At 37.6% G+C, this 12,247-nt stretch overlaps 1 protein-coding gene across 1 annotated transcript in view; it reads right to left on the minus strand.

Annotated features, from left to right (window-relative positions):
* Positions 1-12,247, minus strand: part of HMCN1 (hemicentin 1) — a 521,571-nt gene that overhangs the window by 45,337 nt on the left and 463,987 nt on the right. The window contains exons 90-95 of the mRNA XM_081492191.1: positions 7,539-7,709; positions 6,963-7,133; positions 5,788-5,958; positions 5,446-5,616; positions 1,443-1,592; positions 1,004-1,141 (exon numbers count right to left, since the gene is read on the minus strand). Of these exons, the coding sequence (XP_081348317.1) occupies positions 1,004-1,141; positions 1,443-1,592; positions 5,446-5,616; positions 5,788-5,958; positions 6,963-7,133; positions 7,539-7,709 (972 nt within the window). The remainder of the gene's footprint in view (positions 1-1,003; positions 1,142-1,442; positions 1,593-5,445; positions 5,617-5,787; positions 5,959-6,962; positions 7,134-7,538; positions 7,710-12,247) is intronic.

A 12,247-nucleotide genomic window follows, 5' to 3' on the forward strand; every position in this document is an offset into this window, starting at 1 on the left:
TGCACACATGCATATATGTGTGTGTGTGTGTGTGTGTATTTATAAAATATGGTTTGTGTAAGCACATTGCAGATTTATTTTTTATACCTGTTCAGCTATGTTATTGTACTTTAAACTTGATTAAATACAGATCATATGAGAATTAAAATAGTACTTAGTCCCCAAATTAAAGACTTAGATTTACTTAAAGTGATTTTAAAGTTCCTTTTTTTTTTTTACAATTTTTACAAAAATTTTCACCTAATTACACCTTGCCTGTGAGAAGGGGTCTGCATCACCAGGAAGGTTGGTATCAGCCACAAGTCTGGCTCCAGCGCTTTGTTCTTTCTGATGCTTTTAGAAACAGCAAAGGGGCATCTTAGGAAGTGGATTGCCATACAAAGACCCACATGTCTTGTGGGCTGATTAAAGCTATGGTTTTCCTCAGCCCTGCTATCTTAAAGATCACTGCTGCAAAGGGGGACCACCTTCGAAGATAGCTCATAAGAAGGTCTTTAAAAAGTCGTTAGCCCTTGGAAAAGACCATGAATTGCTAATCCATATGCATTAAGGCTAAGGATAAAGTGAAAAGTCTTTAGATTTGCTTTTTTATATTTCCAATTTTTTGATTAAAGAATCCCTATCAGATATCATAACTGAGTCTCCGGTTCAAAGACAAAAACCTTTAATTAATAGCTACGATTCAGCTTCCTGCTCTGCTTGGCCTTCAAAACCCTCTCTAAGGAATTAAAGAGAACAGATACAGGAAAGATGAAGGAAAGAAAACTTTTAGGCTATAAAAATCACTATACTATCTGGAAACATATGGCTTCTTACAGAACCATGACAGTAAAAGTTTATAGGAAAATATAAACTTGCTTTTATGTCATTTATGATAAGATGGCAACAAAACTTTGAAATTATCCTCTGTGGGAACATATAATGTATTTTTATAAACTGCCAACTTTTACAGCAATCATATTTTTAAATAGCAATAGGATATTTAAGTTCAGTTGATACGAACCAGTTGCAAATTCCACTTGGGTTTCTCTCTTGAAAACTGCATTGGTGAGGGTAAAGCCATTGACTGCTTCTCCTATTTCTTTTGCTGTTGTCCAATAAATGGGATTTAGAATAGAAACTATCTTTCTCATTGCTGGACCTAGAGAAAAAAGGGGTAAATAAGATGTCAAAGCAAAATATTTACAGCCCATTGTTATTCACAGCAAGTTATTCAAAGGGATGAATCCTAAATATACTTGAATAACAACAAAAATATCAGCATCTAAAAAATATCAGTTTTTAAAAAGAATTTACCATTGTGATAAAACTAAGGACTATTACACTGCTCATTTAGTAGTAGCATCCTCTAGAAATTTTAAGGGGAAATAACAGATGAAGAAGAATAATGTATGTTTTTAAAAAGAGGCTTATTGACAACTTTTATCAGCAAAGAGACTTACCAAGACTGCGAGGTACATTGGTAATTTTGGCATGTATTATTCTAGTATCAGAGTTTGGGCTATCTGTGACCGTGGCGTTAAGGAAAGCAATTCCAAATTCAACATCATTAATGCTTCCAATAACACTCCCTCTGGCTCGCTGGGGCCCACCTATTGCGGGAAGAAAAAACATTCTTGGAAAAGGGAACAATTTCATCAACATTACATTGGAGAAGAGAAGGCCAGTATTCAAAGATGCTCCAAATCTTCTGCTAAACATTTAAAATATCATATGACATCTGAATTTCAGAGTGAAATAAATAAGCTTTCAAAACATTCTACTCTCATGTAACACTCATCATCCTGCATAAATCTAGGATCCTTCCAATCTATGTACATCATAGTATTATTTCACAATCCAAAGAATACATTCAGCGCCCAGTCCCAAAGCCAAAATAAAGTATGTGTTTGGTGACGGTGATGAAATGTTGATAATAATGAGGGTTTATTGAGCATGTCATGCACTATAGGAAGCACATAACATGTGTTAACTCATTCTAGCAAAAATTCTATAAGGTAAGTTTAAATAGCCACAGTTTAAATAAATAGCCAGAGTTTGCAGACTAGGAAAATAAAGTTCAGAGAATTCAAGTGATTGTCCCATGATTACTTAACTAGGAAGCAGCAGAATGAGGATATAAAGAGAGATCTGCTTGTCATCAAAACCCATATTCTTTAAATTTATTTATTGGGGTACAGTTGCTTTACAATGTGCTGGTTTCTGCTGTACAACAAAGGGAATCAGTTATATGTGTACATATAGCGCCTCCCTCCCACCCCCTCTCACCCTTCTGAGTCATCACCGAGCACCGAACTGAGCTCCCTGTGTGTCAGAAAGGGAAAAACAAGTTATCATCTATTAATGCATATATGTGGGATCTAGAAAAATGGTTCAGAAAACCCATATTCTTTTATCCGTTGCCTCCTTCATGAGAACACAGAAGGAAGGAGGTATCACCAACGAAACAGCTCCGAAGCCTTGTGACAGGTCACTATCAACATAAATGTGAAGTGTTTAAGGCTTATTGTTCAGTCTTGGGTTTCAGATCAATGGCTTACCAAGCTCTTCATATTATATATATATATTGGAATATATTTACCTTGAGAAAAATTTGAGAAGAATGTTGAACTTTTAACATTGCTGCAAAATTTATACCAAGACAGTTATGCTGAGCAAGAATCATGCAATCTTTTAAAAGTAACTTTACAGTAACTTTATGCCTTCTTTCCATTGTTCAACAAAAATATTGGTTACTAGTACAGAATCAGTGGCTAAGGAGTCCATGCTTTGACAAGAGAGGGAAATACACTGGGGAGAAACTAATAGTTTGTTTTTTTCGCCTATTTCTAGGGCTTTTTAAAAAATTTATTCATTTTTAACTGAAGGATAATTGCTTTACAGAATTTTGTTTTCTGTCAAATTAATTTTATCAAAGTATAGCTGATTTACAATGTTATATGTTTCTGCATGCATTCAGAAATATTTAGCAAAGTGAATATTTCCAGGTTTTAAATAGTTTTTTTTTTTTCTTTGCAATATAAGGAAAGGATTTCATGGATGATAGCTCAAGGGATAATAGGATTAAAAAAACGTTTAAATAACAATCAGAATAAGCCCACAGAAATGCAAATTATATTCTTGGTATCTGGGTTCAGAGCAGTTAATAGTTAAAAATATTCATTATTTAATTCCTTTTACTTGAATATAGTTTAAAGCAATCATAAGGTGTTTAAGATATTGTTGTCATGTATTATACACTGGGGCTTCCCTGATGGCTCAGTGGTAAAGAATCTGCCTGCCAATGCAGGAGATGTGGGTGTGATCCCAGGTTGGGAAGATCCCCTGAAGAAGGACGTGGCAACCCACTCCAGTATTCTTGCCTGGAGAATCCCACAGACACAGGCGCCTGGCAGGCTATAGTCCGTAGGGTTGCGAAAGAGTCGGGCATGACTTAGCAACTAAACAACAAATTATATACTGGGGAGAAATACAGTTGTATTCAATCTGAGAAAAGTCAATAAGTGTTGCATTATTTTACTAGTGAGAGAAAACAGTTTTTTTTACATTGATTCACCCTTCATGTTCTTGATTATATTCATCTGTTAGTCAAGTATTGAAGATACAGTGGTAAGAAAAGTAAAAAAGACATGATGCTTGCTTTCATAGCACTTATGTCTAAACAGGGGAGATAATAATGAAATTAGAATTCTACAAATAGATGTGAAATGCACCAATGTATAAGATATCTACTACTCAGGGAAGTCTGAGAAAGAGGTAAAAATAGACTAGAGATGGGAAGATTAGTGGTTTAGGTCTTAGCTAAGTCGAGGACTGAGCATACACACAAGTCAAGGAAGGCAGAGAAAGCCTTTCTAGGTAGAAGATACAGCACATGTCTCCCTTTTAGGAGATGGTGGCTTGTCACATCTGAGAAGCTCAGAGTCGAGAGTTTAGAGAGTGATGGGAACCATGTGGCAAGATGACGCAGCAAAATACATAGTAGGACCTGGTTGGCTACTTTTGTTCTTATCCTTAGTCCTAAGCAGGGCGAGAGGAGGATAGTAGGATCACTAATTTCCTTAGTTCTCCAGGTCATCACTAACAAGTGGCCTCCCATTTTGACCTTGATTCTCTAGTCTCAGAGGAACTTGAATCCCAGTGTTCAACAGATGTCTCCTAGTTCTGTCTACCCAGTTGGGATCCTTCAAACTCTCTATTAGATCCTGTAATCCAAATTATTTGCCTATTTGGACTTCCTTCTGTCACTGGGTCTCTGATACCATGAGAGACTGAGCTACAAAATGTCTCAACTGAAATGAGACCTATCACTGTGCCTACATGTTAAGAGTCTCAACATCGTTGGTGATCAGCGCCATGTTGAGGAGAGGCATTAAGCAACTGAGGGAGGGATGCTTGCTCTTTCAGCGTGCTTACATCCTATACATCTGTTCCTGTAACTCCTTTCTGTCACTCTGTCAAATGGGCCTAGTTGATTTTCAGGGATATTTAATTTCCAAAGCAACCTTAAAGCTTGGGAATGTCCAATGGTATGCCAATATTTCAACAGTGTGAAAATGTCCTTTTTGGTCTTCTGAAAGCCCGTAGGCAGTCCAGTTCTTTGAGATGAATACCCTTAATATTTTCCACTATTTCTTGGGACTCCAATAAATTGTGAGGTCCATGAGTTCTAGAATTCCAACTCTGTTCCTTCTGAATTTTTGTATCTCAATATCTAGCCATATTGCATGATTTGAATGATAATAGTTGGACTCCCCCTAATCTTTTCCCTTAAACTGGATTTTCCCTGTTTTACTGTCTATACTCATGTTCTCTATATTTCCATCTGTGAAAGAACAGCCTCCAATTGTATATTTCTATTAGCTATTCAGTTTCTGCCCCACCCTCATTTTTCTGCCTGGAATCTCAGCCTGGTTTTCCCACTCTTCCTTGGCCTTTTTACTCCTCAAGCCCAGGACTACTATTTACAGCTGGGGGAAGATGATATCCTTTTATAAAAGGAGCCTAGAAGGGGGCAAGTAGAGACTAATATACAGCATGAGCTTTGATGCAGAGCTGCATCAATGAGGGGGGAAAAAGTGCCCTTTTCCTAATTCTTCCATCCAGTTGTTTTCATTGTTTAGTCTCTGTATTGTGTCCAACACTTTGCAACCCCATGGACTGTAGCCCACGAGGCTCCTCTCTCCATGGGATTTCCCAGGCAAGAATACTGGAGTGGGTTGCCATTTCCTTCTCCAGGGGATCTTCCTAACCCAGGGATCAAACCTATGTTCCTGCTTGACAGGTGAATTCTTTACCACTGAGCGACCTGGGAAGCCCCTCTTTCACCCAGAGTTGGCACTATTTTGTAATTTGAGGGCTCAGAGTGACACCTTTTTTTTTTTTTTTTAAATTCACAGAAAGTCTGTAAATGTGGTCCAGCCGAAGTCTACTGTAGTTGCTTACCTGGACATACTTGTATATTACATCTGGATACCTGAGTAGCATCACCTGGGCAGGGGCGACCACTTTTGGATGGTACTGGATTGTTGCACAGCCGTTTTCGTATCTTTTCACCTCCTCCACAAGAGGTGGAACACCAGCTCCAACTATGCCAGTTTCCCCAACTTCCATCCACTGTGAACAAGAACGAGATGGTCAATATTAACAACTGGGTTATAAAAATCTACCCTCAGGGTGACTCTGCCTATACAACTTTCATTTCAAGACCTGAAATGATGGGGCTGCTACAAGGAGCACTGAATGAAAGGCTTTACTTGTTCTGCTGCCAGGGGTTGGGAAGCTCACCAGGACACATGTCCGTGTTGCATCTCTGGATCTGGGAGTCTGGGCCCCCACAAGCTCTTCCTCCATTGGAGGGACGAGGGTTATCACATGTACGGTACCGCCGCATCTGCCCCCCATTACAAGTTCGGCTGCATATTCCCCAGCCACTCCAAGGACTCCAGTTACCATGAGCTACGACAAAGAACCATTGGAGAAGTGGTAAACAATGACATTCATCCAAAGAGTACAGAAAGACTCTATCCAGGAAGTGAAAAGAAACAGGTCTATAAATAGGCATCTTCCAAAGACAGGTGCTTTGGCTGTTGGTTTGACTGGAAACTGGGTGTGACTGTGCAATTCTATTTAACCTGCATAAACAAGGCTGAGTGCCAAAGCATTGATGCTTTTGAATTGTGGTGCTGGAGAAGACTTAGGAGAGTCCCTTGGACTGCAAGGAGATCAAACCAGTCAGTCCTAAAGGAAATCAGTCCTGAATATTCACTAGAAGGACTGCTGCTGAAGCTCCAATACTTTGGTCACCTGATGCGAAGAGCTGACTCCCTGGAAAAGACCGATGCTGTGAAAGAGTGAAGGCAAAAGGAGAAAAGGGCAGTAGAGAGTAAGATGGTTAGGTAGCATCATTGACTCAATGGACATGAATCTGAGCAAACTCCAGGAGACAGCAGAGCTCAGAGGAGCCTGGTGTGCTGCAGTCCAAGAGGTTGCAAAGAGTCAGACAACAACTTAGCGACTGAACCACAACAAAGAGAGTTTTCCAGGAGCTGGAGAATAGGAATGAGAAAAGGTCTCTGAGGAGTCAAGCTATAACATTCAGGATACAGTGAACTGAAATGCTGCTAGGGTCCACAATTCTAGCTTGGGTGACTAAAGGCAGAGAGGCACCGGCTTGCTTCCGTTAAGGAATCAACATCATCACCAGTTAGTGTGGAAGGATGCCCTAGTCCTTGCACGCTGCAGCTGGTCCTATAAAGGACATGAAATAGAATGCAGCCTCTGCCCATATAAATCAGTGGGGTCTATGGTATTATATAGACACAACAGCAACCACACAACATTCTGATATTCTAAACCAATGGTAGACAAATCAAGTAACAGACTGTTGTAATTTTAAGGACTTAAGGCCATAATGAAACTTAAAGAAAGTATAATGTTGACTCACTATTTCCAACACTCACTTGGACAAGAGTCACTATTACAAAAGTCACTCTGGACATCACTCCCTTCACATTTGTTGCCTCCATACTGGGGAGCAGGATCAGAGCAGTCCCTTGTTCTCTGTCTGGCACCGCCTCCACAGGATACAGAGCAGGCACTCCAACTGGTCCAAGTGGCCCACTTGCCATCAACTGAGTTAAAGAAAAACATATGTGCTCTGTTACTAAGAAATGATCAAGTTAAACCCTGTGCATTGATAGGTTGAGTGAGTGATGATCTTATTCATACTGATTCTTTTTTAAAGTTTTTATTTTGTATTGGAGTCTAGCCAATCAAAAATGTTGTGATAGTTTCCGGTGGACAGTAAAGGGACCCAGCCATACATATACATGTATCCATTCTCCCCCAGACTCCCCACCCATCCAGGCTGCCACATAACATTGAGCAGAGTGCCCTGTGCTATACAGTAGGACCATGTTGGTTATCCACTTTAAATGTAGCAGTGTGTACATTTGACATTGATTCTTAATGACATACTCCTTAGATAAGAGGTAGAGGTTAAATTATTGAGGGTACAAATATTGTATTTATCTTACTTGGACAGTGTCTTTCATTGCAAACTTGCATCTGTGTTTCTGCTCCATCACAGTAGGATCCAGCAAATGATGGTGGTGGGTTATTGCACAGTCTTGTTCTTATTTGGGTACCTTTTCCACAACTTACACTGCATGTACCCCAAGGCTGCCAGGTACTCCATGCTCCATGAACTACAAACAAACATCCCAAGACAGAGTTTCAAGTCACAGAACCACGTTTGTTATATAAAAAAAAATTATACAAATAAATAACTCATAATGAGTTAAATTAGCCCAGAATCTAAAATAACTGAAATTGAACCAAAGTAAACATAACAAATGATGTTCTTCCCTTCCCCCTCTGGTTAGATTTTCATGAGAATTAGTGTCTATAGGGAAATTGAGAAGGCTACCTGATGCCAAAATAAATGCTTAAAATTATCCAAAGGGGCTCTTTTATTAAAATTAAATGTAATCAAACTACTATATGTAAATAAAGTCTGAGCTCATAAGCCCTAACTAAGTATTTTCTGGGGAAAGTGGAAGAAACCAGAAGCTAAGCTGTATAACAAATCTCGATGTAGTTATGGAGAACACAAATGTCTCCATAATAACTTGGACCCCACACTGCAAGGCCACATCTTCAAACCTGATCCAGCTTCACATTTAAAAATGTACTTGGACTTTTCAACAGCGTGATGATTTGCACAGTTGTAACTCTCTGAACATTTTTCCCCATTACATAATGTTCATGAATTAAAACTTCTAAATAACACACCTGCTTCCTAGACAACAGAAAAAACTGACCAGTAGTTTCCAAGAAATGAGATTAAGGCCTTGCTTTTAGTAACTAACATATTACACCATCTGACCACAAGACTGGAACAACCTTATGTTTCCTTCAAGGTGTAGGGGCTGAGAATAAACATTATGGTTTCTGTTATGTATAAGTCAGTATCAGGTCATATTTTTGTCAAAAGGTATTTTCGAGATGTGGGGCTCAAAAAGTTTGTTGCTGTGGTCACCAGGTTTAACCAAGATTGGAACCATTGGGCTTTAAGGTCTTGTCTAAATATTCTCTTAACACAACCTGTAAGTTGAAAAACAAGGAATGGAATTATCATTTGGTTTCTTTGTTTAGAAAATATTTTAAAACACATCTTGAATTTTCTTCTAATTAACTGTTGTCCAATTGAATTGACTACACATTCTTGTACTTTGTAGACACAAGAAACACAGTCACAAATTTATTTCAGCTGACAAGAATCTTCACTAAAAATCATGACTAAACATAAAAGGGAGAGAAAGCCTTTCATTAAATGCCAAGTACTACTCAAGACTACTATTTTATTAATTAAGATCACTGATGTTCATAGTTATTACATATGGAATATGGCATTTCAAAATTATTACATATGGAATATGGCATTTCAAAATTCTGCTATTCCAACTATTTTAATATGTTGTAATTTCAAGGCTGTTGGTTAATGAAAACCTTTATCTCTTATAAAAAGCCTTATAATACATTCATTTTTTGGAGGATTATAACTGGGTGACATTTATTAATTTCTTATCTCTGTAGATTCTATTATGGAGCTTCCATGGTGACTCAGATGGTAAAGAATCTGCCTGCAATGCAAGAGACCTGGGTTTGATCCCTGTGTGGGGAAGATCCCTTGGAGAAGGGAATGGCTACCCACTCCAGTGTTCTTGCCTGGAGAATTCCATGGGTAGAGGAGTCTGGTGGGCTACAGTTTCTATGACATATGGATAGAGGTTTTCAGCTGAAGATCCTTTTAATTTTTTAATTCAATACAGGAAACCCTAACCAAAATTGAATTTATGGCATGAAATGCGGTAGAATTGAAATGTTTCTTTTATGTGAATGGAATGATAGCAAGAATGACAAATATAAACCAGAGAAGGTGTAAAATTTCATGGTATTTAAAGAATACAAAAGAAAACAGCTATGGAGGAATTAGAACATTATGAAAAGTAAAACAGATGAGTTTGTTATTACACTGCATTGCAATTCTGATTCTGGAAAGGCAGGAGAGCAGAGACTCTAGAGCAGATACCCTGTGCCTGAATAACCGCTGTGCGATCCTAGACAAGTTACTTAGCTTCTGGGCGTCTAGTTTCCTCACCTGCCATATGTGGATAAGAACCTACCTCACTAGGATGGGCGTGAAAAATAATGAGTTGATAGATGAAAAGTGTTTGAATAGTATAAGACACACAATATCACCTATTCTGCACTCAAAGTTCTCTATGCTTTCAGAAGAACACTTCAGAAAAAGCCCAGTCTTTAAGCAATCCACCAATGTATCTTTAATGACGGACTCAAATGGCAGCAGGATTGTCTACCCCAGAAGATATCAATCTGTTTTAGAGGGAAGATGGTCAGTTTAGAAATATCTCTAACTGGGGGAAGACAAGATAGGCCTAAATTAGCAATTTGTACCAGAAAGTAGAAGTGTTCATAGAATCATGGGGACAGGTCAAGAGGACACTGAAGAGAGCTCCAGGGATCTCCACTAACCAAGTCTAGGACAGTGTGTGCATCACAATAAATGACGACAGTAGCGCATTATAAATCACTGAAGGAAATGATATTTGAGTTCTTACTGATATAACTCAAAGGGAGAAAGAGAAAGAAAAGTTCTTTCCTACAATGGAAAGCCAATAACAGATGTAGGAGATATGATCAAGTTAGAAACAAAATGTCTTGTAAGATCATTGAATAACTGATTTAAAGCAAAGATCAATCAAAAATAGATGCTAAACCTGGTAGGTAAAAGACTGATAAGCACAAGATGTTTATGAAGTCTTAAAGTTCCCCTACAAAATGCTTATTAATTACAAAGGTAAATATAGTAACTACACACTGGAAAACACCATGTTAAACAAGTGAACAAAGTAACCAGTTTGAGACAGCATGTGATATGATGTACTGAGGACACGAAATCATTTCTATGATATGCCTGCCGAAATGCAAAATCTGAATCTAATCATGAAAAAATATCAGACACACCTAAATGGAAAATTCTTACAAAATGACTAGCCTATAGACTTAAAAAGCAGCAAGGCCATAAAACGTAAAAAGTAGCTACGAAATTGTTCCAGTTGAAAGGGACTAAAGAGACATGACACATAAATGCAAGTGTGATCCCGGATGAGATCCTGGAGTGGAAAACCGGTTTGTGACGCGTATACGACCAGGACAATTAACAGTTTGAACTGTGGATTAGACAAGATTGGTAACAGTATTAAACTTCTTGATTTTGATAACTGTATTGTGTTTATAAAAGAGACTGTTATTGTTTTAGGAAATATGCACAATTGGTGAATCTGGGTAAAGGGTATACAGAAGTTCTTTGTATTATTCTTGCAACTTTTCTATAAGTTTGACACTATTAAACACAAACTTTTACTAAAAGAAAATCTCATCAAACCATGTGAGGCAAAAACTAACAGAAGTGCAAAGACAAATGGATGAATCTACCATCATAGATGGAGACTCCGATACTCCTCTATCAGAAATGACAGATCCAGCAGGCAGAAAAACGATAAGGAAATGATTGAACTCAAGAACAACAGCAATCAACTAGATATAGTTGACGTCTATAGACTAGTTCATCTGAGAACAGCAGAATTCACATTGTTCTCAGGCTCACAGGGAACATTCATCAAGGTGGACCACATTCTGAGCCATAAAATATACTTTAACAAATTAAAAAGAATAGAAATTATATAATGTCTGCTCTCAGACCACAGTGGAATCAAGCTAGAAATCAATAATAGATAGATGCAAAATCCCCAAATATGTGGAAATTAACACACTACTAAATAATTTCAAAGAAGAAATCTCAAGAGATATTAAAAATATTTTGAATTAAATGCAAATGAAAACACAGCTTATCAAAATTTATGGGATGCAGCAAAAGTAGTGCTTAGAGGGAAATTCATAGTATTGAATGCATATATTAGAAAAGATCTAAAATAAATTATCTACATTTCCACCTTAGGAAACTAAAAAAGAAGAGAAAATGAAATCTAAAGTAAGAAGAAAAGAAATAGAGCAGAGATCACTGAAACTGAAAATATGAAATCAATGGATGAGAATACCAATTATTAACATCAGAAATAAAAGAGGAGGCACATCTACAGATCCTATGGGTATTAAAAACATTAAAAGGAATATTTTAATAGAGTTTGAACAACTGTATGTCTGCCAGTTTGACAACCTAGATGAAATGGACCAAGTCCTTGAAAGACACAATTTGCCAAAAATCACACAAGAAAAAATAGTTTGAATATTTCTGTATCTAATAAGGAAAGGTAATCACTAATTAATAAACTTCCATAACAGAAAACACAGTACCAGATGGATTTACTGTTGAATTTTACCAAACATTTGTGGGACAAAATGTACCATATACCAGTTCTCTACCTTTTCTTGCAGAGGACAGAGGAGAGAGATTACTTTCTAACTCTTTCTATGAGGCCAGCATTACTCTAATACTAAAACCAGACAAAGACATTATAAGAAAAGGAAAGTACAGGCCAATATCTCTCATGAATACAGATGTAAAAAGTCTCAACAAATATTATCAAGTTGAATCCAACAATGTATTAAAAGAAAACCTCTCTGTCCCTAAGATGCTGACATACTCCCTGGATGAAAAAGAACATCTTAGGCTATCTGCCCATTTTGCAGTGGTATACAC

The sequence above is a fragment of the Giraffa tippelskirchi genome, chromosome 5 (assembly GCF_054371585.1).
Source record: "Giraffa tippelskirchi isolate mGirTip1 chromosome 5, T2T-mGirTip1v1.2.pri, whole genome shotgun sequence".
Taxonomy (NCBI): Eukaryota; Metazoa; Chordata; class Mammalia; order Artiodactyla; family Giraffidae; genus Giraffa; species Giraffa tippelskirchi.